Below are 26,940 nucleotides of genomic sequence, written 5' to 3'. Positions count from 1 at the left end.
AGTATCCTCACAACTCTTAGCAAACTGCCACTCCCAGAATCCTTTGGGGGAAGGAGTAACTGTTTAACCCGGCACGATCCTCCTTGGACTGCGTAGTGCAGGTGGCACCTAAGGCCGTTTCTTATGTCCCTCTGCAATCATAGCTTGCATGGGACTCCCAGCCCAGACTGGGACAAACAGAGTATCCTGAAAGAGGACTCGTTTGGCTGTCTAGAACCAGGGGTAGACTTTGGTAATATGGCACCCTAAACCGTGGGTAGGCAAACTAAGGCCTGGGGGCCGGATCCGGCCCAACTGCCTTCTGAATCCGGCCCACGGACGGTCTGGGAATCAGCATGTTTTTACATGAGTAGAATATGTCCTTTTATTTAAAATGCATCTCTGGGTTATTTGTGGGACATAGGAATTCGTTCATTTCCCCCCCAAAATACAGTCCAGCCCACCACAAGGTCAGAGGGACAGTGGACCAGCCCCCTGCTGAAAAAGTCTGCTGACCCCTGCCCTAATCACACACCCTTCTTATTTTCACAATTCCCAGGGCTCTTTTTTCAGCGGCAATCACAGGAACTCACCTCTCAGGTAGGCGCCATTGCCATTCTAAGAGAACGAGGGGAGTGTTCATAGTGAGTTCTGGCACCTCTTTTAACAGAAAAATAGCAATGTCAATTCCATCATCATCATCATCATCATTATTATTATTATTTTGCGCCCTATTGGCCTGGCACACTGTGCAGGGGAACCGCCCGCCCCACCCTAAATGTGGCGCTGCTGGAGCACTGAACAGCAGCCCTCCAAACTTGAAGTTTTTGTTCCGTCACCCATGTGATTTGCTTCTTTCCTACGATGCTGGGTTTCCTTTCTGTTTTGTACCTGCCTTGAAACATCGAGAAGAGGAGGGCTGGAAGAAAATAATCACACATAGTACACATTCAGGCCAAGTATAGCACAACTCTCACACCCATACACAGTGCTTAGCCATGAAGTTCACTGTGGGGGCCTAACCTACCTCACAGGGTTGTTGTGAGGATTAAATGGGCGGGGGGAGGTAGAACCACGCAGGCCAGCTTGAGCTCCCTGGAGGAAAAACGCAATATAAATAAGTAAACAAAATAAGCCAGATGGAGAGAACTGAAACGAACAGAAAAATGTGTCCCTTCCTTCTGGGCTGCTAGTGGTTCTGGGCCTTGTTCCCAGGGAGAGCCAGGCGGCGGGACTCGCACGTGGAACAGCAGCAAAGCCTCTTCTGAGGGGACGGAGCCAAGTCTGGGAAGCGCTGGCATGCTGCGTGAGGCTTTGCTATACTTTTCAGGTTAGTCACACATTTCCTCTTCCTCTCACTCACGTTTCAAGGATGTCGCTTGGCTCCCAGCCTGCTCCCTCAAAGGCGGGCCTCCTTTTCACATTACCACCAAGAAGCAAGACTTTCAGGAGGAGGAGGAGAGGAGGTCAGGGTGCGGACAAGAGAGAGAGAGAGACAGAGGCGGCTTCAGAGGCAAAGATCCTCCTAGCTGTGCAGTGTGTGTGTGTTTTTAAAAACTGCTAGCACGGTTGCAAAGCTAAGCAGGGTCAGGTATGGTTTCAAACTGGATGGGAGACTTAATGCTGAGATGCCTGCATTGCAGGGGGTTGGACTAGATGACCCTAGGGGTCCCTCCAATTATTCTATGATTCTATGTAGTGGTTTTTCTTGCCCCAGAGGGCAGGGGAGCAAGAGGGTAGATTATGGTGAGGACAAACGCATCAGCATGAACAGCAGTTCTTCCACAGTGGAGTCAACGATCTGGTGGGGGCCGTATTCTTTCTGAATGGCCATCCAGTGCTGGGCGGGGGCAGATGGAAAAGTGGGCAGAGCAACAAATGTAAAATTGACCTTTGTACAGAAGGCTAGTTTCTACCCACAGTTAAGCTGACACAACCCCTGTCTGTCTCCCATCCAGGGAAACAAATAGGTGTTTTCAAAGTTCAAGGGACACTTTCCAGCCAGGTCAAAGGACTCAAAGAGGGTGAGAAGCAGGGGTGGAGAGTGAGGGGTATCGCTGAGGCCTGGGGAGAGTTCAGAGGGACAGATGGAAAGGCTTGGAGCAGCGGCCTTCAGCTGAGATATGACTTTTTTTAAAAGATAATCTTTGATTTTATGATTACATACTATACATATACACATTACTTTACATTTACTCCTAAGAGTTGACTTCCCTCCTTCCTTCTTTTGGCTTTTTTATGTCATCTCTAAGTTTTTCGCATTGTCTTTATCGATTTTGTATATTGTTGTTCTTCTTTGAACTTCATCCGTATAATGTTTATATACAAATAAATCTTTCTGTATATAGACGTCTTGTTGTTTGTCTTTATTCATTTACAGATACAATTAGTTACCTTGATTGTTCTTTACATTTTGATTCATATTGTCATTAACATCCAATAAAGTTTATTTTAATTTCCCATTATGAGGTTTATTTCCATTCTACTGATTTCACTATTTCACCTTATCCTATGTATAACATAAAGTTTTCCCATGCAAACTGAGATATGACTTTAGGCACAAGAGAAGCATAGAATTGTAGTGTTGACCCCCTGCAATGCCAGTCATAGAATCATAGAATTGCAAGGTTGTGACGGTTATTCTGTGAGTCTTGGTTTTCCTTCCATCCTGCAAAGAGCCATCTACCTGGCAGCAATGTCTTCCTGGGCCAGACCAAAAGTCTATCTGGCCCAGCAATTTTGTGTCTGATAACAGACGGATGGTCCTGGGAAGCTCAGAAGGGGGGTGTAATAGCATCAGCCCCCCACTGTTGGTTCGTTGTCCCCAACAATTGGTATTCAGAGGTAAACTACTCTGAAGATGGAAGTTTGGATCTGCTGTCATGGTCTGACACAATACCTGCTTCTCCTCCTACTCTGTGAAGTCCGCCTGATGGTTTTTCTTTTAAGCCGACAAAGTTGTCTATATGTCTTCTGGCAGAGAGTCCCACAAGTTAAGTAGGCATGGTATGCCCTTCCTTGAGACCCTGGGGTGCAGAATTGTATTTGGAAGTATTGGCTTCTTTTAAAAAAAACAACAATTGTGCTGCCATGGATGAGAAAGTCAACTCTGCACGTGCTCAGAGGCAATGCAACATTATCTTTAACATACCACACCCAAGCCATTGTGCTGCATAAAATGTTTGGGTGCTAATCTATGTCCACCTTTCTCCTCAAATTAAGAAAAGAATCACACTCAAGAGCAACTCAGGGCCTTGGTATTGTATCCCTGCTCCCCACAGACCAAGAATGTAGACTTGGCAAAAGGGTCCGTTTAACGAGAAATTCAGATCTGAGAGATCATGGCATTTTAACTTTGTGACAATCCCCCCCCCCCCCATATATAAAATATTGTTATTTATTGGTACATCCCTCTTGCTTCCTTTGAAATTAACGTTCGCAAATGTACAACCAAGTTAGGGATGAATACCGGTACATGCTGGTCTGGATAACAAATGGATTAAAATCCTGTTGCAGCAGCAAAGTTCAGTGGGTGATCTGGGGCACTTCTATCTCTCTCTGACCCTCTTGTTTTCTGGCAAAATGCCGTCAGAAGGGGGGGCGGGGTCAACAGATGCAGGTTTCTTCAGCCCAGTATCACAGCTATTGAGAAAGCAGCACCTGTTGGATTTCTCCCAGACTGGCTGCCACTAAGGGAGCAGGAGTGCCAGGACCAAACCCATAATGTCAATTCCCCCCCCCCCCACCTCCTTGGCCACCAGGCGGCTGTTAATGAGTCACTGCCCCAGTTGTGGTTTCTCATCTACTTGGCACCTGAAATCCATCATTCCTCACACCCTGAGTCACCCAAGTTTTGGTGCCAGGACCGGCACCCGCCAATTCCTTCTCTCCTTCCTCTCCCCAAGCCAAGCCCACCCACTGGCACTGAGGAAAATGGGGCAAAGAGAAGCGAGTCATAGTGCCCCATTATCACAAAGTCGCTCCCTGGTCTCTATTAAGCCCACCACCCTCTCCTCCAAATGCCCTTTTATTTACTTATTTTTAATGAAGTTTTCATTGTCATCCAAAATAAACGGCAGGATACTTCCTGATGATTACAACTCAGGGGTGTCAGCAAAAGGGGGAAACACTCATTGACAGATCAGCACAAAGAGCACCTATTAAGAAGACAGAGAGCTCAGCTGTTTAGGGGCACACAAGTTCATACAGAAACCCATTCCTGGCCATCCATGGGCTTAACTGCCCTTTTAGAAAACATATGGAAAAAGACAAATTCTATGTCTGGGACAGCTGGTGCTATTTAATTTTCAGCTAAATATCTTTCTAAGAGATCTGTAACAGATCTTTGAAGATAAGTGTGTTATAATTTTCAATGTGAATTTGTTTTGTCTGAACCTAGGACACTGGTCACCAGGTTATACAGCAGGGGTTCCGTTTCAGTTAAAAGCATCTTCTGGCTTTTAGCAACAATAATTTAAATGGTGAGAGTGCCTCTGGGTTTCTGCAGAGTTCCTTTTGTCCTCACCAACGCCCTTCCTCACAGGGAGCATGTTCATGATCCACAAAACCTACCAGTCCTGTTTCCTAACCACTGCTGAGCAAAGTCAAAATACTACCTTGATGTGCAGAGTTGTTGGACACAGGAAGCGGCGCTGACCTGAAAAGAAGCATGGCTTCTCAAAGAACCCTGGGAATTGTAGTGTTCTTAAGAAACGGATGTTGACACGGTTTCCCTCCCGCCGTTGAACGAGGAACACTCTCAGACCCGTCCAGTCACACTTTCCCGTCACTGACTCCCAATATCTCACATACGCGCTAAGGTGGCCGACACACGTTGGGTGTGTTTAAACAGGCGCATCTTTTCTGTACTGGAATAAATGCTGAGCAAAGGAGCACACTCGCCTGGTTATTCGCACGTTCACTAGTGATGCGGATGATGAACTTTCGGGTACCTCTAATGCGCCATCAGTTAAGGCTGCAGTCCTGTGCGCGATTACTAGGAGTTAAATACGGGATTTGCTGCCAAGTAAACAGGCGTAGGATCGGGGCGTACATTTTAAGTGAACTGCTTTTCAGGGTTGTTGTGAAGTTGGCCGACTATGGCTACAACCCAACACGCGAAACTTACCTGAATTGAATTCAGTGGGGCTTGCTTCTGCAAGTAAGGGGGTTGCATTGCAGAGGGCTGGACTAGATGACCCTCTTGGCCCTTTCCAACTCTGCAATTCTACGATCGGCCCTACACACACTTTCCTGGGAGCAAGACATCACTGAACACAAGGGGGCCGCCTAAGCAAGCAACCAAGCACGAGGGCTGTGCATCTTTAAATTAACCCTTTGCAGGGCGGTGAAAATTGCAGCGCTGTTGCAGGCACAGGACAGTAACAACGTGTTTGCTCAGAGGTAAATCCCATAAATAAGATCCCATGGGATTTAACTCCCTAGTAGCCGAGTCTAAGGGATTGCAATCTAAAGTTATGAAGTTCAAACGATGCAATTCCAGGCAGGTTCACTCGGAAGTAAGTCCCCCTGCGTTCAAGGAGGCTTACTCCCTGGTAAGCGCTTGCCATCTGTTTTTGCACCCCTGTTAAGAACAGGATGCTGCACAAGGTGGAGCCCCCTCTGGCCTGATCCAGCGTAACGGCTCATGCCAAACTCTGCAAAACAAATGCAGCCTACGCTTTGCTCACGGCGGGACAAATGTCGCGCGCCCCCGGGACCATTTTCACGCCGCCTGCTTGGACCGGGGCGTGGCCTCTTCCGCCTCAAGCCCCGCCCCCAAGCGGAGCGGACTCGTAGGAGAGCGCCACGTCGGAAGCGGCCGCGGCCAGAGGGGGAGGGCAGAATCAGAGGCAGCCCCGAAGGCTGGGGGATCCGAGATCGAGCCTACGGGGAAAGCGGGCAGGGGGGTAGCCAACTGGGGTTCGACACCAGAGAGGCAATACTAGGGTTGGGGGGGCCGGGGGAAGGCGGTATCGTGTGAAAGGACCAACCCGGGTCCAGGCAAGGGGGAAGGGATTTGAACCTCCAAGGATCCAGCTCGGTTGAAGGCATACAGCAAATCAGGATTCAGGGAACCAGTCTCTCCCCGCCCCTCCACCTTTTTATTTTTTGCACTCTTGTCTGGTTCTTAACCGCGATGTGGGTGCCCGGACTCCTGGGTCCCTTGGCCCTGCTGGCCTTTTCTGCAGGCGGCTGCCAGGGACTGTCCTTCCAGCTTCCGCCGCAGACGCGCAAGTGTCTGAAAGAGGAGCTTCACCGAGATGTGATGGTCACCGGGGAATTCGTGGTCTCGGAAGCCACCGCACCGGGGATCAGGACAGACTTGCGGGTGAGGAGCATGTTGTGCTTTGATCTCCCCACCTCATTTCTTCTGCTGACAAACACTCCCCCCACCCCGGCTCACAAAAATACCTAAATGGTACAGGAGTCTGTTGCAGCTGCAACCACAAAGTTCATTCTAGACCACGAAAGCTTCTTCATGCAGCAATGAATGCACACTGTACATTTTTAAACCACTGTTGCATCACTTTAGTAATCATGGCGTCCTCCAAAGAATTCTGGGAACTGTTGTTTGTTAAATGTGCGGGGGGGGGGGTCCTCCTGACAACTCCGATCCCCCTTTTAACAAACTACCATTCCCAGGAGGAAACCACCACTGTTAAAAGTGGTGTTTAAATGTGTGGTGTGAATGTTAAGGCTTTGCAAGGGCTGTGAGACTCTTTGTTGTCAAGCTTTTGTTTTGCATTTTGCGCATGCCCAGATACCCGTTGTCTCTGCTAGAGTTGACGCTGGCAGTTGGCCCTTTCTCCTTGCAGGTTACGGACTCCTCTGGCCACCTCTTGTACTCCAGAGATGATGCCAAGAAAGGAAAATTTGCCTTCACCACAGACGACTATGAGATCTATGAGATTTGCTTTGAGAGTCATGGCCAGCCAGGTATGGGGGCGATGGATTCTGCAGGCGGGTTTAAGTTTCAAAAAGTAGCCTCTAATCCCAAATTTGGGTTTGTTTTTGATGTGCCTGTACAGTGAGGAAGGGAAGCACCCTACATGCTCAGAGGCACGACTTCTTGAAGCATTCTAGAATAATTTTCATGTTTCACAGCTGATCCCAGACTGCAAAAGGGAGTAGCTCACAATGAGACTTTCTCCCAAACTCACGCCCCTTTTTCCATCCCTTTGTCTCAGATTTGCCTTTAAGCACTATCCCGAACAGAGTCAGACCACTGATTGTCAGTGGCTTTTCAGGCAGGGAGCCTTTCCCAGCCCTACCTGACAGGATTTGAACCTGGGACTTTCTGCTCATAAGGCAGATGCTCCGCCACTGAGCTGCAGCCCTAGGTAAGAAATAATTCCATGCAGAGAGTAGGTGAGAGAGGCAGGCCAGAGCTCTGTGACCATCTTCTGCCAGTCCCCAGCAAGCTAGCGGCTTTTTGTTAAAGACTTATTTACAAGATTATTTACCTCTGCAAAATAAACCATGTTTACATTCTTTGCTGAGAGGCATTAATTAATTCTAACACAGGCTTGCCTTTTGTTCCATATTGACTGAAACCGGGTGCAGATTTCCACAGAACCATTCCATTTTTTAAAAAAACAAAACCATAATCCTTATTCAAATAACATTACTTGAATAAAACAAAACAGCTATAATAGCTGTAATCCCATACAGTAATGGAAGATTTCTTCATTATCTTTTCTCCCCCACCTGCCAGAACTGCAGCACCATAAATTTGCAAGAAACATTATCTTACAAGATCTTTTTAAAAACTGATTTCTTTTTGCTGAGAGGTCAGAACTTGGGAACTCATTTATTCAAGTTTTAACTGTATATTTTAATTGTTGTAAACTGCCCTGGGACCTGATGGTGAAAGGCGGGTAATAATAATAATAATAATAATAATTCAAAGAATGGAAATGATGTCTCTATAAAAATCATGATTTTTGGCAACCTCTCTGTGCAGCTGGTTGCAGTGCGTTAACCTCTCACACTTGACTAATTACCAAACCCACACAATCCATTCATTCATTGATTGTAGGGCCTGGCCTAGATTTCTAGGGCTTCACAACTGGAAAAAAACAATGTCTAAAAAGAGATGGTTATTAGATGCAGAGCTGACCCAGAAGTAGGGCCCGTTGAGGTCAGTCTGCATGACATCTAATCACAACATTGCAAACACCTTTTCTGGGTAGGCCTTGAATGAATGAAAAAACCAGAGATTGCTTCCTAACCAGCAGAATTTTCCAGAACAGCAGCGGTGAACCTGTGGTCTATAGCCTATGAGGCAGTTTGGTTGAAGCCATGCCCACTTGCTTGACACCTGACATCAGATATGACCGCTGGGGAATGTCGGGCCCCTCTGGCTAACCTTGGTCCACCAGTGGATCCAGTTTGACCAACCAGGCCTTTTCCCCCAAGCTATGCCCATCCTCCCATCAGCTGATGAGCAGGAGGACAAGGTTTAATCCTGCACTGGCTGTGTGCCCTGCACTAAGGAGGGAATAGGATTGCACCGCAGGATTTAATCTCTGTTCATCGGATGATCGGTGGAGATTAAGGCCTTCTCCAAAGCTCAGCTCCTGTGAACAGACAAGCGGCAGCAGTTGGGTGAGGGAGAAGCAGGGCTTCTGAGAAGAGCTTCAAGGCAACCTTCGGTCCTGTTTTGGGATCTGCCTTCTCCCAAGTGCTGCTTGAAGAAGTTCACACACTTCTCCCATGAGTGGTGGGGCGTCACTTGCAGGAGAAGCACAATATAATTTCAGTCTCAGAAGGGTGGAGGAAGAATCTCCCAAAAGCCTTTGTGAACCTCTCCCACTTTAAAATCAAAGTGGAAAAGGTGTTGACTTGTGGACGATCCCACCTACTAGTCATTCGTAGGGTGGATGTCCTCTCCCACCTGTCAGATTTGGCTCTGATAAGGATCGGCCCTTGGCACCAAAAAGGTTCCCCAGACCTGGATGAATGGTGTCAAGTGCTGGGCAGGTAAAAGATGGAGCTATCTGCTGAATGTGGGCTTTGCAGCAGATCAGTTGATGGTGCTTAGAAAGGTGGTCCTGTTGCCCATGTGACTGATTTTAGGATGACTTAATCATTATAAGGATCATAGTGATCTTGGGCGAGAAGGAACCCATCCTGAGCTAAGGGAGTTTGGAAGGCACTGGCTGCCGTGTTTTTCAAACCAGAAATGCTTCTATTTAGTCCAGTAAAGCAAGCTGTTTTAAATATACATAGGAAGCTGCTACGCCGCAAACTTAAAAAACCCTATTTTTAAAAAAGTTTTCATTTTTATTTTATTTTGCAAATACAACAAAAGGAAAGGGAAAAATAAAAAATAAAACCTCAACATTGCCAGATGACATTAACAGGAAAAATATATTGATCTTCATTTAAACATATAGATCTATAAAAACAGTCCATATGTCCAAATAGGCCTGTGTTGTGGTTTTAAAAAATCCTTCTGTAGTGCAGCCTTTTCCAGCCGGGTGTGATGGACTATAATTTGCCTAAACCAAACTATAAGTTTGGAAAAAATGGCGAGTGCCTGGTTGTGGGACGTCTGCTGTACATCATTATTGCCTTAATCCTAACCTTGTCCTCTCAATCTATGCCTACCTTCTCTTCATTCCCCTCACCCCTAATCCCAGGTTCTTTCTTTCCAGGGAATTTCCGGGTCCCTGACCAACTGATCACCCTCAATATCAAGCACGGTGTGGAGGCACGGAATTACGAGGACGTAAGTGCAGCACTTAGTCTGCTCTGAATAAATATGGCAGGGAGTTTGTGCCAGTTCCCCCATAGTGTGGACTACATGCAGCAGGTAAATCTGTGTGCAAACGTTTCCTGCATTCCCCGTAAAAGTGGCTTGATTGTCTCAGGACGGGGAGCCTGTGAAAAGCTCAAGCTTCATCCCACCCCAGAAGTGCTTTGATCTGTGGGGGTGAGCCTGCAGAACCTCCCTGAGATCACCAGAAGATCCCTGCAGCTGGATCAGGCCAAAGACCCAAGTGGTTGAGCATCTTGTTCTCACAGCGGCCAACCAAACACCTTGCCCCACTGTGGGAGGCAGTGGGGCTCTGCATGCCAGTTGTTGGAAATCACAGGCGGGGAGGATGTTATAGGGGTCAGGTCCTTTAGGGCCTCTGTTTGGCCTCTGTGAGAACAGGATGCTGGGCTAGAAGGACCTGATCCAGCAAAGATCTTCTTCAGTTTCTTTTATTTGAACTGTTTATATACAGGCCACACCTCATTTACACGTGTCCAGTTGATGCGCGACCACACACACACACACAGCATGTTGAACCTGGAATGACTTTAAAAATGAGCCCAGAAAGGTGCAAAAACAGCACCTAGCAATCCCAGAAGCCTTTGCACCGACCGTTGAGACCTGTGGAGAGTAGGGAGTTTGAGCAAGGAGCTTCAGAGAGAGCAGTTGCGGTGGAGTTTGGCAGATTTGCGGCCGTTCATGCCAGTCTGAAGAGTGCTGCTGGTTTTTTTAAGGGTTTTCCAAGGGTTTCCAGAGTTGGTGGCCGTCTCCACTCCCTCTGTGGCCCCAGCTCTCCTTGTGGCATTGTGCTGGCCTTTGGCTCAGCCTGTCCTCCCCTTTCCCCACAGATTGCGAAGGCTGAGAAACTCAAGCCCTTGGAGGTGGACCTTCGTCGGCTTGAGGACCTTTCCGAATCCATTGTCAAAGACTTTGCTTTCATGAAACAACGCGAGGAGGAGATGCGTGATACCAATGGTGAGTGGCGCGAAAGCATGGCGGCTGGAGATCTTGCCCCCTGTCATTCGCTGGAGCCGAGAAAGGCTGCAGTGCGGGCCTCGTCTCTGGCTCTCACCATCTGGTGGCCTCCAGAACATTGCTGGACTACAACTCCCATCATTCCTTACCACTGGCCATACTAAGGATGCTGGGAGTTGTAGTCCACTGACGTCTGGAGGGCACCATGTTGGCTGTGCCTGCTCTGCTGTTTGTTTGTTCTTTCTTTCTTCTTTGGCCTTCGATTGGCTGTTAATGGTGTCCATCAGCCTTGAGGCCTCCAACATCCTATGTTCCTAGCCACCTGGCCAATGGCTGGGGATGGTGGGAGCTGCTGGGAGTTGCAGTCGAAAGAATCTTGGTGGAGGCTGCCTCACAACAACCCTCCAAGGCAGGGTTGGGCTATGACTGGTGACTGGCCCAAGGTCAGCCATTAAGCTTTTGCAGGGATTTGAACTCAGGCCTCCTTGGGTATCAAGAGCTACTCCCTGCCCTGTCTACACTGGTGTGACAGTCTTACAAAGAGAAGCTTTCCCTCATTACCTGCCACAAAGTCATAAAAAATATATATTTTGGCAGTGGTGGGGACCTTCTGCATGTAGGGCAAGGCCCCTCCCTAAAACGAAGCCGAACAATAAAATATTAGAAGGTACTAATGTTATTTGTTGCATTTATTAGCCTGCCGTTCCTCTGAGGAGGTAATGAGTGGCGTACAAACATACCGCATTTTTCGCTCCATAAGACGCACTTTTCCCAGAATGTGTGTGCGTCTTAGGGAGCTAATGCAGGCAGGAGGTTCTGCTCAGCACTCCCTTTAAAGAGCCGTGCGGAGCGTGTGGGGGGGCTTTTCCCCGAGGAGGGAGAAGGGCAGGCCATCAGACCCTTCTGCCTCCTTGGGGAAAAGCTGCACACACGCTCTGCACGACTCTTTAAAGGGAGCACAGCTCTTGGGGGCTTTTCCGGGAGGTGGGGGAAGGGACTGACAGGCTGCCCTTCTCCCTCCTTGGGGAAAAGCCAGCAAGAGCCACACACACGCTCCGCATGGCTCTTTAAAGGGAGCGCTGAGCAGAGCCTCCTGCCTTCATTCACATCTGGGATGCATACAGGCTCTGCTCGGCGCTCCTTTTAAAGAGCCGTGCGGAGCATGTGTGTGGCTCTTGGGGGCTTTTCCACGAGGTGGGAGAAGGGACTGACGGGCTGCCCTCTGTCCCTTCCCACACCTCCCAAAAAGCCAGCAAGAGCCACTGCGAGCTCTGCTCAGCGGTCCCTTGTAAGGGCTCCCTTTCGTCCCTCATCCCGCTTTGCTGGGAAGCCAGCAGAAGAGGTGCTGCACAACTATCGCTGTTGCTCTGCTGACTTCAGTGAGAGCTGTGCAGCTTGCTCTGCTGGTTTCTCAGCGAAGCGGGAGGAGGGACGGAAGGGTTTAAAGCAAGAAAAGCGAGAGCCACTTACATGCTCTGTGCAGAATACCGGTATTTTTTTCTTGCTTTCCCCCTCGAAAAACTAGGTGCGTCTTATGGAGCAAAAAATACAGTAGTTCTTTTCCCCTCCCCTGTTTATTCCAGCAACAACCCTGTGAGGCGGGTTAGGCTGAGAGACTGTGACTGGCCTGAAATCAGCGTTGTGGCTGAGTGGGGATTTGAACTCTGGTCTCCCAGATCTTAACCACCGCTCCACCCTAGGAGCTCGGAGCTGGATCTGCCACTTAGCCTTGTCTTTCTCTCTTTGCAGAATCCACCAGCGCTCGGGTCTTCTACTTCAGCATTTTCTCCATGCTCTGCCTTGTGGGCCTGGCCACTTGGCAGGTCTTCTACCTCAGACGCTTCTTCAAAGCCAAGAAACTCATCGAGTGATTGAGCTCCGGTTTGGGCACAGGGGGAGAGGCAAGAAGTGGGCGGCCCCTCTTTACTGGACTCCCCTGCCTAGTTTTGCCATGGATCTAGCCTACAACCTGTTAGGTGTGAACCATGCTCAATCTCTCTCCGCTGAATTATTCCACTCCGAAGGTGACTGCATTGTATTTTTCCGGGATTTCCTTGTGGCCAGGACTCTCAGTGGAACAACTGACAACTGGACTGGATCTCTCTGCTAGCCAGGAATGGAGCCGCACATCAGACAAGGCATGGATTCTGGGGAGCAGATTAGAAAACCACTTGCTGTTGCTCCCAAACCGACCATGGTGCTCGTCTGCTCTGCATGGTGGTGGTGCTGGGGATGTGGTGGGGCGGGTGTTTTAATTAGACTAGGTAATTTAAGTCCCAACTGCTGAGTGTAATACTTTGGAAGTAATAAATTTTGGTTCCTAGATATTGCTTCTGTTTTGGTGGGTGGGTGAGGGGAGAGTTATGGCAGACAATGCAGGAGGGTCTTGCCTCTCCTTGCCTCATCTGGAGTCAGGAAAAAGGTATTCTACAGGGTCTATGATGTGTGGATTTTGGTAGACTGGATAAAGGCCATAAACACGGCTTTTTCATATGGAACTCACAGGAACTCAGTTCTGGCACCTCTCAGGTGGGTTCCAGCACCTCTTTTTCTAGAAAAATAGCACAGGCCACAGACACTTTACAGGTGTCATTCCAGTTACGCAGGGCTTAAGTTTCCCAGGTAGCATGTGTGTATGTAAAATTGCAAATAGTGGGGAACAGCATCTATAGTGTCCAGTTCAAGAAGGACACTGACAAACTGGAACGTGTCCAGAGGAGGGCAACCAAAATGGTCAAAGGTCTGGAAATGATGCCTTATGAGGAATGGCTAAGGGAGCTGGGCATGTTTAGCCTGGAGAAGAGGAGGTTAAGGGGTGATATGATAGCCATGTTCAAATATATAAAAGGATGTCACATAGAGGAGGGAGAAAGGTTGTTTTCTGCTGCTCCAGAGAAGCGGACACGGAGCAATGGTTCCAAACTACAAGAAAGAAGATTCCACCTAAACATTAGGAAGAACTTCCTGACAGCAAGAGCTGTTCGACAGTGGAATTTGCTGCCAAGGAGTGTGGTGGAGTCTCCTTCTTTGGAGGTCTTTAAGCAGAGGCTTGACAACCATATGTCAGGAGTGCTCTGATGGTGTTTCCTGCTTGGCAGGGGGTTGGACTCGGTGGCCCTTGTGGTTTCTTCCAACTCTATGATTCTATAAAGCCTGTAAATACTCTGGAAACCTTTGAAAAAGCAGCAGCACTCACCAGGCTGGCATGAATGGTGGCTCTCAGTCTTCCGCATCGCTGGAGGAAAATGCGCAGGGATAAGATGCGCAGTGTAAAGGATGAGGGGTCAGCAAACTTTTTCAGCAGGGGGCCGGTCCACTGTCCCTCAGACCTTGTGGGGGGCCAGACTATTTTTTTTTGGGGGGGGGGAATGAATGAATTCCTATGCCCCACCAATAACCCAGAGATGCATTTTAAATAAAAGGACACATTCTACTCATTTAAAAATACGCTGATTCCCGGACTGTCTGCGGGCCAGATTTAGAAGGCGATTGGGCCAGATCCGGCCCCCGGGCCTTGGTTTGCCTACCCATGGATTAGACTTTGGGTGGGGAGTGTGTTATTGTGGACACCCTTCTGTGGCTTGTGTGGCCAGAGGGAAAAGCAGTAGAGGCAACTCTTTGTAGGTTACCTTTCAGCTGCAGGAACGGCAGAGGGGACCTGCACACACACTGATCTCTCTCCTTCCAGGGAATCTAGGGGCATTATTGCAAATTGAGCATCTCTTTCAGTCAAGCACTTGAGGGTACAGAGGAGGGACGGTGAGGGGTATGGTAGGGTATGTCCTGTGAGACAGGGAGGCCAGGAAGACTGAATTTGGCCCCATCCCTGAGGATGATTTGAGAAATCTCTGGTGGTTGATAGCACTATCAGTGACTACCTGGTGTTATAAAAATGGAACCTCCATATTTAAAGGGAGTTTGGGAACATCGTCAGTTTTGGGGTTTTCAGATTAGGCCACACCAAAGCAAGCACCTCAGATATCCCTCACTTTGAGGAGAGAATTTCGAAGCATGTGTTTTTAACAATCCCATCAGAAGCCATGGAATTTGTGCACGTGCTCAGCTGTGCTCAGCACAGCTTCCCACCAGCTAAGCAAGTATAGGGCTGCAGATTCCAAGAAGCATGTTGGCTGGAGTCTGCCATAACTCAGGAGGCTGGGAAGGGCTCTCTGCACATGTTCAGAAGCCCTCGCTGCTTCTTAATTATAGGGGCTAAAAGTGTTTGCCTTAGAAACAGGTTCCGACGCACCAGGTCCTGTCCCTCAAATGGGTTAGAGCAAAATTTGCTTGCGTCCCACTTCCTGTTGCAACTTTATGCACATATTACTGCCTTGTCAGCCTAACTCGCCCTCTCTTCTGGAACATAAAAAGACGACAAATTCACAGCAAGGTTGTATTAAAATAGTCAATACATTTTTATTGTTAAGTCTGCATGCATTTCTTTATACGGATAAGATACAAAATTTGCCCCCTTCACCCTGTGCCCTTGGCAGAACTGCAGCCATTGACTTTGTGGCCATGTCCATAACGAAAAATTAAACTTAATTCCTTGCCTGTTTAACTGTCACAACTCAGTCAGAGGAGTTTCCTTCACTTTTTCTAACTGCTGCCAATTTCATTCTTCTTATTGAACTAAAGGACTTTTTTGAGGCCTCTTCCAACGTTAACATTCTATTCTATGGGTGTCTACCATGCTTATATGACAGGGTTGCCAACTTATCAAAAAGAAAAACAGCCTGACCTGCTCCTGTGCATTTATCAGCAGCTTGATCTGCAAAAACCAACAGAAGATGTTTCCCATGGCATGGAGATGGCACTTGTATGCAGATCTAGTTGTAGTGTTAAGGGCGGCCCTTTCCTATCAGATGCTGTGGGACTACAACTCCCTGCACTGGCTGTGTTGGTTTGAGCTGATGGGAATTGTAGTCCAAAACATCTGAAAGGGCACCAGACTAGGGAAGCCATAGGACCTGCAAGGGCCAAATAATGGGAAGAGACAGGCAAGTTCATTGTAAGGTACAACTCAAAAGAGATTCATTTTCACCCTGTCCTTCAACACGCAAACGATCCTGAATCAGGGTATATAAAATATAAAATGAAACTTAACAGTACAACAATTCCAGTAAACAAACAAATATTAATATGAAATCAAGCAGTATGACAACTTACCCTCCTTACTACAAAAGTCAGTGGCTTAATACATCAAGAACCCATGTCATAAAAAGCCTGGCTAAAGAGGTAAGTTTTCAGCTGGTGCCCAAACACCAGCTGGATCTCAAGAAGGAAGTCATTCCAATGCCAGGGAGCCACCACTATGGAGGTCCTTTCATGAGCTACGGAGGTACAAACTTCACTCGGTGATGAAGTAACTTATCCCCCAGAGACGCTGCCTCTGGGTTGTAGTTTTGTAATGGTATATATATATATATATATATATATATATATATATATATATATCACAATTCTTTGGTGACCTTCAACAGCAAAATCAGTTGAAGGTTATCTTTTTGTTTTCAGGATGAAGAACCCGTGGCCCTCCAGAAATTGTTGGGACTCCAAATCCCATCATCTCTGGCCAGCATGGCCAGCAGTGAGGGATAATGGAAAGTTGAAGTCCCAGCAACTTGTCAAGGGGATAGTATTCTCCGATTCCATTTGGATCAGAGGATTCCTCTGCAGCAACCAAGCATGAAGAGAAACGGACTCCCTTCTCACCCCATTAATGTCCCTTGTGGGAAAAAGGTTCTTCCACTGCTCTGCCCCAACATTGACAACTGCCAATTGGGGGTGTCCTCTGTTGATGCTCCGGCAGTCCTCCGTTACAAATTCCCGTCACCCTCGGCGTGGGGTGCCTTCTACACCAGCCAGGATGGGGGCAAAGCCTCAGGGGCGGCAGTGGCAGTCTCGTTCCAGGCGGATTGCTCGAATGACCAACGAGCCGTCCTCTTTGAGGAACACAAAGGGCATCGGTGCCCGGCGGGTCTGGCAGCAGTGTCTCTGTTGAGAGAGAAGTAGCAGGAGGAAGGCCTCAGGTTCAATCCTTGATGGCATCTCCAGGCAGGGCTGGGAGAGAGCCTGGTCTGAAACCCTGAAGAGCTGCTGCCAGTCAGTGTAGGCAAAACTGTGCTAGAGGGATCTGGCTTAGTAGAAAGCAGCTTCCTGGGTACAATTTATTCACTTACCATCCAAAGATAACAGGAGGGCCAAGAACACAAGAGGGAGCCCTTAAAAAGGCCCAGCCAGGAAGAGAACAGCAAGGACCCTAAGGAGCTGCTGCCAGTCCGAGTGGGCAATACTGAGTTATGTAGACAAATAGCCTGAACGGGAATAAGGCACCTTCTTAGGTTCCCTGGGGGAGGGACTATAGCGCAGTGGGAATTAACTCCTGCTTTGCAAGCAGAAGCTCCCCAGGGTCATCCCTATAATTGCTGATTAAAAGGATCTCATCCATCTCAGAAAAGACTTCTCTGCCCGTGATCAAGGCCAGATCCATCACTTGGCATCTTGACAGCAAGAGCCATAGATCGCTCCCCGCCCTTGCTCTGAAATCTGACCTAAATCTGCATCATTAGATATAAATTGGCATGTTGCAGAATTGTGCCCTGAAATGTTTAGGTCACCAGCGATACCCCCATAGCTTCCTATGTCCCAGAGGAGGGGCCCATACTTAGTCAGGAGCAGATTCCCTTGTTTGGCAGCCCAGAAGGTCACACCTTCAATCCCTGCATCTCTGGGAGCAGGTGCTGGGAAAGATGGGCCCTTCTCTGCCCTAGACTATGGACAGGCACTGCCGGTCAGAGCAGACTGTACAGGGTTCGCTCAGGAGGTGCGCAACCTGTGGTTCCTCAGCCTAATTTCATACGGCTCTCTGAGAGGCGCTCTGTACCTGCTTGGCTTGCCCATCTGGCCGACGGCTCGGCTGCTCAAGTCCGCAGTCTTGAATCCAAAGGGCCAGCGGAGGGGCCTTGTCCTTTCGTCGGCAGCGGCACCCGAGGCACTGGGTGAAGACGAAGGACACCGGGTGCAGCACCCAGCTTTGCCAGCCAAGATCTGGGGGAGGAGGAAGTCCAGAAGGAAAAGGTGGGTGAAGATACAGGAAAGGTGGTGGGGCAGGAAGCTGCAGTGCAGACAGGGGGTCATTCTCCTCCATGAAACCCCTGGATTAGGGGAGGGGAACTTTTGCAGGATTCCATCTCCCAGCAGCCCCAGCAGCATGGCTAATGGTCATGGGGCGATGGGAGTTGTAGTGTTGTAGGGCCTGACAGATCCCCTACACCTGAGGCTGAAACAAAAGGGTTAGGTGAGAGAACCCTCCCTCTTGCCATTTCTACATTCTAGACCCCTCTCCAAATCTGCATTTGTTTTGTGTTTGGGTATCTGAGTGTATCATGCAGTTCACCCCTCAAGGGGGCACCATAGTTTAAGTGGAAAACATGGCTTTCACAAGTGCATTGTGGGTAATACTCTTGAGAAAATGGAGGTAAGAGTTGAAAAATGCTGGAATGCTTCAGAGTGCATTAACATTTATTAGCATTAGTAAACCGGAACCTGAGGAGACTGTCGATATTTTTGTTCTTTCAGGTCGGTTCTTAAAAGTGCCTTGTTTCCTTGGCTTTTAATTAAACAGCTCCACTATCCAGCCAGGATGGGCAATCTCAGGTCTGAAAGTAGCTTTCAGGCATAGGAGCCAACCCTTACGGACCAAAGTCCCTTTGTCTCCCCCCATAAAATATTTGAGGGGGCTGGGCCCCCCGACGTTGCTGCTATATTGCTCTTGGCAAGTGTCCCTATTTTCCAGGGACAGTCCCAGGTTTGCAGAAGCATCCAGGTTTCTGATTTGATCCTAGAATGTCCCACTTTTACTTAGGACGTCCCTATTTTCACTGGAGAAATGTTGGAGGGTGTGCACCTTCCACTTTTGCCTCTGAAACCCTGGGAGACCTGGGATCTTCCCTTCCGACGGAGGGAAATCATCCCTGATTATCTTCAGCCCCAATAATGCCCCTTTGCTTGCCTGGTGGGAGGATAGAGAAAGGTGGGTGTGCAAATGAAGCTTTGATGCTCCCCCCCCCGCCACTTTTCCCTCTGGCACTGCCAACCACTGGCCAGTGGCTCCTGGAAGGTTGTCTAGAAGGGAATGCAGCCCTTAAGAAAAGGCTCCCCACCCCTGGCTTAGCATTACCTTCCAACGTGACGTGGTGGGAAATTTGGGTGCAGCTTTCTCTTCGGACCAGCAGTGTCTCATTGGACGAAAGATCTGCTTGGGGAACAGGTGGGAGATGAATAAAATTTGAAAGGCACTTCCTTTAGTATTAGGACTGAGGAAAAGGCCACAAAATAGTGGCAAGGTTTTTAAGTTGTATTCATTCAACTTGTTTTTATTATTGCTTGTTAGCCGCCCTGAGCCCGGCCTTGGCTGGGGAGGGCAGGGTATAAATAAAAATTATTATCATTATTATTATTATTAAGGTTCGTGGGTTTCTTGGAACTCTTCCCCAGCCAAAGATGTTACAGAAAGGATTGGGGGGTGAAGTGGGCTTTGGGGAGATAAGGAACCTAAAACGGATACAAACATTAGGCTTGATTCTGCAGACATAAAGTCACCTCAGTTCCAAGGTTGAGGTTGCAGGCTGTATATGTCCCTCCCAGGGCCAAATTAAGATCTTTTAGAGACCCAAAGCACTTAAAAGATTATGCTGGCCTGCACCATATTGATTCAAAATAAAAAGCAATATTATACTTTATAATAAAAAAAGAAAAAAAGAAAGCATAGATTTATTGCAGCACATGACGGGATCTGAACTCCTCACATTATTTTGATCTAGATTAGTAGGAATACCCCCTGGAGATAAGTAATAAAAAGAAAATAGCAAAATTGGGGGAAAGTTTGTAGTGGAGTTTAAGGAAGCCTAACAAAGTTGTGATTTTCCCCTTGATGGGAGGTATTCCTACTAATCTAGATCAAAATAATGTGAGGAGCAGTGTGGAAGTGATATTAATTTGGGATTACCAGCAGGTGTGTAACAGTTGCTGGTCTCAACAAATGTCCCCCAGTTTTGGTCACTCTCCCCATTCCGCAGATGGGACTACCAAGGCTGAAAGTGAGCATTTTGCCCAACATCTCACAGCAATTCCTTGGCAGAGGGAGGAATTTGAACCCACATCTCCAAGCTTCCGACGCATCAACACTAGGTATGTTGAGCTTTTCAGACTGAGCTGTTTGCTCCTGTCGATCTCAGTAAAAATGTCTGCCAAATTGAAAAGATGGACCTTTCCCCCCGCATGCTAGAAAAAACTTCACATGCTGCATTTCTGTCTGTTGGGCTGCTCAGACAGCCATAAAAACAGGGCTTAAAAAAATAAAAAGAAGTAGCAGCAACTTTTATCTCAGTTTAATTAGCGGTACTTGGTGAGGCAAAAGGAAAAGGAAGATTATGGTTAGGTGAGTTTATGCAGAGGCTTAAGTAATTTCAGAAGCTGTGCTTTCTGACCCATAAGCCCCTCACTATCAGTGGTAAGTGGTGAAGGAAAAGACACTCTGTACATGCTTTAAAAGTAAAGGGTAAAGGGACCCCCGACCATTAGGTCCAGTCGTGGCCAACTCTGGGGTTGCGGTGCTCATCTCGCTTTATTGGCCGAGGGAGCCGGTGTACAGCTTCCGGGTCATGTGGCCAGCATGACTAAGCCACTTCTGGCGAACCAGAGCAGCACATGGAAACACTGTTTACCTTCCCACCGGAGTGGTACCTATTTATCTACTTGCACTTTGACGTGCTTTCGAACTGCTAGGTTGGCAGGAGCAGGGACCGAGCAACGGGAGCTCACCCCGTCGCAGGGATTCAAACCGCCGACCTTCTGATGGGCAAGTCCTAGGCTCTGTGGTTTAAGCCACAGCGCCACCCGCGTCCCTTGTACATGCTTTAGGGAACTGATATTCCAGGGCAGCCTTGGCGTTGAAAGCAGATCCTGGAGCCAAGGCCCAGTGCCGATCAAACCCCTGCCTTGGGGTTGGGATAAGTGGGCAGGTCAAGGTGAGGGATGCAGAAGTGGGGTGGGAATGAAGACTCACTGAAATGCTGCCCCCCACTGGACAGATCCGGCAGTTCCATCATTTCCCAAGCTTCATGCGCTTGCCTCCTTGTGCCAGCTGCGATCCTGGGGGGGCTGTCCAACCGGAGCAACCGGAGCGTGGCAGAGCCCACTTCCTGGAGGGCCCGCTCCCTGCAGCTGCTGGAGGAGACAGAACAGGCAGAGATCAGCTACAGGTTCTACAGCTTGCCAATGTCGCTTGGGGAAGGGCAGATCACATGCTTTGCATGCAGAAGGCGCCGGGTTCAACCCCTGATGGCATCTCCAGCTAGGGAGAGATGCTGCCAGCCAGTGTGGACATTACTGAGCTAGATGGCCCAATGGTCTGAGTTGATAGGAGGCAGCTTCATATGTCCCTCTGCTGTTGCAATGCCACTTCTGTTTGAGCTTTCAAAACCACACAAGCACAGCATGGGTTTCATTGGCGGGGAAAACATCTCTCACCCTTGCAGGAGAGGTAGCTTGTGCAAAAAGGCACAGGTATGAATTTGGGAGAAATAAGGTTCAGTTTGCATTATCGCAGGAGCCTATCTAATTTGGGTTTCCTGAAACAATATGTGAAACAAATCTTACGACACCTTCTTTCCTCCAAAAAGCTCCTTTTATCTTCACAACATCCCTGTGAGGTAGGTTAGGGTGAGAGGCAGTGATTAGCTCACAGTGATTAGCTCACAGTCACCCAGTGAGCTTCATGGCTGGGCTGGGATTCGAACTCTGGTCTCCCAGGCCCTAGTCCAACAGTTCTCCAACAACAACAAAATTGCACAAAACTGTATTAGGGGAAAGTGTGCAGCAAAATGCACACATCTTGGTGAAAATGGTATACAAAGCTGCACTGATTTTAGGACAAATTGCTTGCAGAGATTTGTATATTAGGAGAAATGTGCAGTAAAAGCTGGCTGTTTTTATGAGGAATTTTTCAATAAATTGCAAACTGCTGGAGAAATGTTGCAAACTGAAGATTAGAAAAATGAGAAGCTGAGACAAAATGGGGCACAGGAGCAATCTCTTCTGAGGTTGCCCACAACAACAAAACAATACAGCCCTCCCTGCTCTTCTGCTTTTAACAGCAGCTTGACAGGCAAGGGATTAGCAGGGGATGCATTCCCCCTTTAATATCTGCCAATAAAGCTGCTATAACAAAACGGAGGAGCAAAAGCTGGCTGGGAAACTGGCATCCAGTTCACTGAACAAGCAGGAGCCTAAACAAACTGAGAGAAACATCCATTGTTTCCAATGCCTATTGTTACTCAGATAACCTGCTGAATACATCCCTTTCTAAAAGGATTGTGCTTTCCCTTCCACCACAACTCTGTCCTCCAGAATGAGCCTCCTCTCTCTGTTTTAGCTCACCTCCTGGCACCACACAGAGGTATGACTACAACAAATTTCAGATGGCCTTTTCTGTCCTCTCTCTGCAACGCAGTTCTCCACCTTCGAGTTTAGCTACACAATCCTCTTCAGCCAAATTAATTTAATTTTTATAATTTATTTTAATTATAATGAAGCAGAACAGGCTAAGGAGGCCATTTCGGATCTGGAAGGGGCTCCTGGATTTCTAACAGCCTGAGTGACATCGAAACAGCCAAAAGTGACACAGGTATAGAGGGAGTTGCCCTCTAACTGAGTCAGGCGACTGGTCCATCCAGCTCAATATTGTCAACACTGGCTGGCAGCAGCTCTCCAAGGTTTCAGGCAGGAGAACCTGGAGCCTTCCCCGAATTAATATTGGGGAGTGATTCAGGGGCAAAGCCACCCAAGCAAACATCTGGAGTTCAGGGGGGCTGACTAGTTAACTAGCTACTCCTTCCTTGAAGGTTTTAAAGCAGAGGTTGAGTGGCCATCTGTCATGGTTGAGATCCCTGCATTGCAGGGGGTTGGACTAGATGGCCCCCAGGGGTCCCTTTCAACTCTACAATTCTATGACAGCATCCCTGACAGCCTGTGCCCAGCCTCTCCAGCAAAGGACAGCATACCACCTCCCAAGGAGGACGCCTGTTCCACTGTCAAAGAGTACTTATGGTTAAGACGTTTCCCCCTAACATTTAGCCGAAATAATCCTCCTTGCAAACAGTACAGGCAATTATCTTTCCCGCCAAGCTGGTGCTGCTGACCAGCATGGCCATGGTTGCCTTAAAAAGGTAAAGGTACCCCTGACCGTACGAGCCAGTCTTGGCAGACTCTAGGGTTGTGCGCCCATCTCGCTTAAGAGGCCGGGGGCCAGCGCTGTCCGGAGACACTTCTGGGTCACGTGGCCAGCGTGACAAAGCTGCGTCTGGCGAGCCAGCGCAGCACACGGAAACGCCGTTTACCTTCCCGCCAGTAAGCGGTCCCTATTTATCTACTTGCACCCGAGGGTGCTTTTGAACTGCTAGGTTGGCAGGCGCTGGGACCGAGCAACGGGAGCGCACCCCGCCGCGGGGATTCGAACCGCCGACCTTTCAATCGGCAAGTCCTAGGCACTGAGGCTTTTACCCACAGCGCCACCCGCGTCCCTCATGGTTGCCTTAAGGTCCCTTAAAATTGTTACTGTGCTCACAGGAGAAAAGCAGGAAGCAGGTCCTTGGTCCATCTAACTCAATACTGCCTACACTGACTGGCTGAGATTTCTTTCCTAACAATGATCCTCTGTCTAGGTGATAGATATTCTACCTTTTGCACAAGCCACAAGGTGGTTTATAGCAAGGCAACCAGGCTGGCTGTCCCACAAGGACTGGGCTAGTTGGTCTGCATTGAAGCAAGCTGAGCTAGCAGAAAGTGGCAGGGATAAGTTTGAACTGATTCCTCCCAACGAGAGCCCTTTTCGGACACAGTCCTATATGCCTACTCACCTGGGAGGAAGTCCCATTGAACTCATTGGGGCTTACTACTGAGGAATACATGTGGGATTGGACTGTTTTTGTTGGCTGTAGCAACAGCAAGGGGAAAGACCCAGAAGTCTTTTACATATTACGCTTTTAGATGTGCTGGAAGCCGCCCAAAGTGGCTGGGGAAGCCCAGCAGATGGGCAGGGTAAAAATAATAAAATTATTATTAATATTAATCCTCACCTCCCTTTCCTATAGGTGCCAGCCCCACTGGGGAAGGGCTGTGGCTCATTGGTAGAGCATCTGCTTTGCATGCAGAAAAGCCCAGAATCAGTCGTGCTGGAAATCTCCCTGTACGGCTTGCAATGTCCCCTGCCTTGAAACCCTGGAGAGCTGCCAATCCGTGTGTTGGACCAGTGGCCTGACTCAATCTAAGGGAGCTTGCTGTGTTCCCATTGCATTCGGTAGGGCTTACTTCTGAGTAGGCACAGTTAGGACTGCACTTTAAAAGACTGCAGCTGCAAATCCTTTGCAAACTTTGTAAGCCCCGTTCAAACGCGGCAGAGTTTGCTTCCAAGTAAACACCTGTGGGAAAATGCTGCACAAGCTTGTGCTGGATCAGACAAAAGGGCTGTCTAGTCCAGGATCCTGCTCCCACCACTGGCCAGCCTTTGGGACCCTAACAAGCATGTTACGAAGGCAATGGCCATTCCCTGATGTTCACCCCCAGCAGCTGGCAATGTCCTAGGATAGCTTGCCCCGACCATGGGAGATCAATTTAGCCAGGATGTCTAAGACTCATCTATGGTCCTCAAGAAGTTGTCTAATTAATTTTCATTATTATTATTAAAAGGCAGCCACCGGTGACATGAATTGTGGCAGAGAGGTCTGTAAGTTAACCAGGTGCAATGGAAGCATGGGTTCTGTCTGTTCTGAAACCTCTGCCAAGCTGGTTGTGGGAAGAGAAACAACTGCCAGCAAAGTATCTCTGTTTCCACATTCTCTGCAGTATGCATCATTTCCAAAATCTCTGCCGTGTTCCCTGTAACTTTTCTGCATAGGGGAACGTACGAAGCTGCACCGTACTGAGTCAGGCCATTGGCAGGCTGGCAGCAAGGGGTCTCCCCCAGCCATACCGGGAGAGGTGCAAGACTAAAGGGGGGAAATGACTGAACCTAGGAGCTTCTGCAATGAAAGCAGATGCTAAGACGCTCAACAGGATCTCAACCCTGGGACCATCTGCATGCAAACTTTCCCTACTCCCCTGATCACACAGTCTTCTTCGTTACCCTAAATAACAACCCTCTTCCCACCTGTCATCACATCCCAACGGACCAGCCCCACACCCCACATTTTCTTCAAAACAACACACAACACTCCCCCCCAACACCCATTTTAATCATCACAACAAACTTGCTAGGTACGCTAGGCTGGCAGGGGGGGGGGGGGAGCCTAGCTAGAGAGGAAGACTGACCCCAAGCCACCCAGGGAGCCTCAGACTTTAGGTGTAGGACAGGTATTAAATCAGAGCCTCAGGTCCAGCCACCACACCAGATAGTATTCCCAAATTGCAACCACAAATGGATCTGGCCAGCTGCTTACCTCTCATTGAGGGTAACGACAGACGACTCGAGCGGCTGTTCTTCATCAAGGCTAGACTCCCGGGGGAGGGCGAAGGACCCCCACGACGACACCCCTGTCAGCAACCCACTCACAAGCACCAGGTGGAACATGGCGCACGCCAGGAGGGTGCCACGCCAAGCCAGGCGGGCAAAGAACAGGGGGGAGAGAACAGCGGGGGTGTAGGGTAGCCTAGCCTGGCCAAGAATGCCAGCTAGACTAGGCGGGCGAAACTGGCTTGGGCAGAGCAAGGATGGAAGCAGAGGGACTGTGAGAACCCACTTTTATCTGCCTCTCCCCCAACACTGCTGTGACCTTGGCATTTTTCACAGGCAGGCTTGTGCCTTCCCTCAGAGGAATTGTAGAGGCAGCATCACGCGCCAGCTTCTGGGGGCCGTGTCCCAGCATTCGCCCTCCCACAAAAAAACCCTACCTTGTGTGGGGCGGGGGAATTAAAACCAGGAGCTGAGATTCAGCGTCAGAAGAACATGCTTGAAATAGCCCAACTCAGTTCTGGAAGGGTGGGCAAAGGAACTTCTGGGCATAAGCAGAGTGCTTTAAAAAAATAACAAAAACCAAACATCTGCACCTTGTGCAGGTCCCATTCCTTTCAATGGGGGCTGTGTGGGAGAACATTTCTGCTGCACTGGACCTGTTGGATTCCATGGTGGCGGCTTAAAAACCTTGTATTTTACCTCAGCCTGGGTGTTTCAGAGGCAAGATTGTGTCTCGCTGCATTAATGAACCTAAGAACCTAAGAACCTAAGGCCTCCTGCTACCCTTAGGGGCTGGCTGCCCGCTGGGGGTGTCTCCTGGGCTATGCCTCCATCCATCGTGATTCAGAGCAGGCCTCTTCTCCACTCCTGCCACGGCCTTTGATTGACAGTTCAGCTGTCAGATAAGGTTCATTTGACACCTTCATTCACCCCTTTTTCCCTGAAAGAAAAGGGGTGCCATTTTGTGGTTCACCTCAGGGGCCAAATGTCTTCCGCCAGCCTTGCTTCAGCTGCTGTCACTGAGGATGTGGGCAGGAAGCAAGGCAGTGCGAAGGCCAGCAAGCTCTGAGGTTCTGCGTAGACGGCCTATTTCTGGGGTACATGCCTCTGCTCCCACCTCAAAAAGCTGTAGCTCCTACACAGAGGCAGAATAAGGGAGTAAGGAGGGCTGGCTGTCAGGCAGGCAGGCAAAAAACCCAATGCCTTTTCCTTCCCCCAGTTGTTACTGCTTGATGGGTCTATTGAGCAGGACTAACAATGGCTACAACCCTTGGACTGCACAGCCCTTCACAAGAGGGTTCAGAGCCTTCAGAGAGAGGACTGTCCTCTGCAAAAGAGAATGTTCTGACTCTGCCCATCACTTTAAATTTCCCACAATGCACCAGAGACCACTAAATAGAATCACTCTGGGACGTTGTCGTAAATGTAAGATTATGAAAAATGAAGAAAGACTCACTTAGAAAAAAGAAGTTTATTACAATCATTTTTGTTATTTATTTATTCATTAGTGGGGTGGGGTGGGGAAGCTTTTTCAATTTGCGTATAAGAGTCAAATCTTAAATCTGATGTAAATATTTATGGATAAGTTGTTTAGTGTTTGCAGATTACTTTAAAACGGAGACAATCCAACACTATTTATCTTCAGTTCTGACTGAATGAATTACATAATTCATACCTGGCTCATCGTCGTTTTCTTTTTATTTCCAGA

The 26,940-nt window shown here is 48.6% G+C and overlaps 3 protein-coding genes across 6 annotated transcripts in view; 2 read left to right on the top strand and 1 right to left on the bottom strand.

The window, feature by feature from the left end:
- Positions 1-5,787: 5,787 nt before the first annotated feature.
- LOC309330740 (transmembrane emp24 domain-containing protein 10-like) lies at positions 5,788-13,043 on the top strand. The gene is made up of 5 exons (XM_081842573.1): positions 5,788-6,310; positions 6,798-6,918; positions 9,642-9,715; positions 10,594-10,720; positions 12,470-13,043. Exons 1-5 carry the CDS (start codon positions 6,119-6,121, stop codon positions 12,589-12,591), a joined length of 636 nt encoding a protein of 211 aa, XP_081698699.1. The 5' UTR covers positions 5,788-6,118; the 3' UTR covers positions 12,592-13,043.
- A 2,068-nt stretch (positions 13,044-15,111) lies between these two features.
- LOC309331027 (uncharacterized protein) lies at positions 15,112-26,632 on the bottom strand. The gene is made up of 5 exons (XM_081843033.1): positions 25,219-26,632; positions 20,790-20,947; positions 18,903-18,977; positions 17,607-17,770; positions 15,112-16,717 (listed from the first exon to the last, which is right to left on the bottom strand). The coding sequence occupies exons 1-5, from the start codon at positions 25,347-25,349 to the stop codon at positions 16,604-16,606; spliced, it is 642 nt and encodes a 213-aa protein (XP_081699159.1). The 5' UTR covers positions 25,350-26,632; the 3' UTR covers positions 15,112-16,603.
- Positions 17,766-26,940, top strand: part of CTSW (cathepsin W) — a 29,003-nt gene continuing 19,828 nt past the window's right edge. For 2 of the 4 annotated variants that reach the window (XM_081842991.1, XM_081842994.1), the window contains exon 1: positions 19,801-19,912. Coding sequence is in view for 2 of the 4 variants with exons in the window: in XM_081842992.1 (XP_081699118.1) it covers positions 18,195-18,200; positions 19,801-19,912 (118 nt within the window). In the remaining 2 variants the exon portion in view is untranslated. Of the gene's footprint in view, positions 18,201-19,800; positions 19,913-26,940 lie in introns of those variants that run through there. The other 2 variants (XM_081842993.1, XM_081842992.1) reach the window with 2 other exon arrangements.

This window comes from Podarcis erhardii (genome assembly GCF_964252035.2).
Source record: "Podarcis erhardii genome assembly, chromosome: 15".
NCBI classification, from domain to species: domain Eukaryota; kingdom Metazoa; phylum Chordata; class Lepidosauria; order Squamata; family Lacertidae; genus Podarcis; species Podarcis erhardii.
Note: the sequence above shows the minus strand (reverse complement) of the source record. Positions and strands in the feature narration are given on the sequence as shown.

What these genes read in the sequence shown, in the direction of transcription:
- LOC309330740 (XM_081842573.1), top strand. Translation starts at nt 6,119, where the DNA reads ATGTGGGTGCCCGGACTCCTGGGTCCCTTGGCCCTGCTGGCCTTTTCT. An exon ending in GGATCAGGACAGACTTGCGG is followed by an intron (nt 6,311 to 6,797) that starts GTGAGGAGCATG and finishes TTCTCCTTGCAG; the next exon opens with GTTACGGACTCCTCTGGCCA. An exon ending in TGAGAGTCATGGCCAGCCAG is followed by an intron (nt 6,919 to 9,641) that starts GTATGGGGGCGA and finishes CTTTCTTTCCAG; the next exon opens with GGAATTTCCGGGTCCCTGAC.
- LOC309331027 (XM_081843033.1), bottom strand. Translation starts at nt 25,349, where the DNA reads ATGTTCCACCTGGTGCTTGTGAGTGGGTTGCTGACAGGGGTGTCGTCG. An exon ending in CCACCACGTCACGTTGGAAG is followed by an intron (nt 17,771 to 18,902) that starts GTAATGCTAAGC and finishes CTCCTCCCCCAG; the next exon opens with ATCTTGGCTGGCAAAGCTGG. An exon ending in CAGATGGGCAAGCCAAGCAG is followed by an intron (nt 16,718 to 17,606) that starts GTACAGAGCGCC and finishes CTCTCTCAACAG; the next exon opens with AGACACTGCTGCCAGACCCG.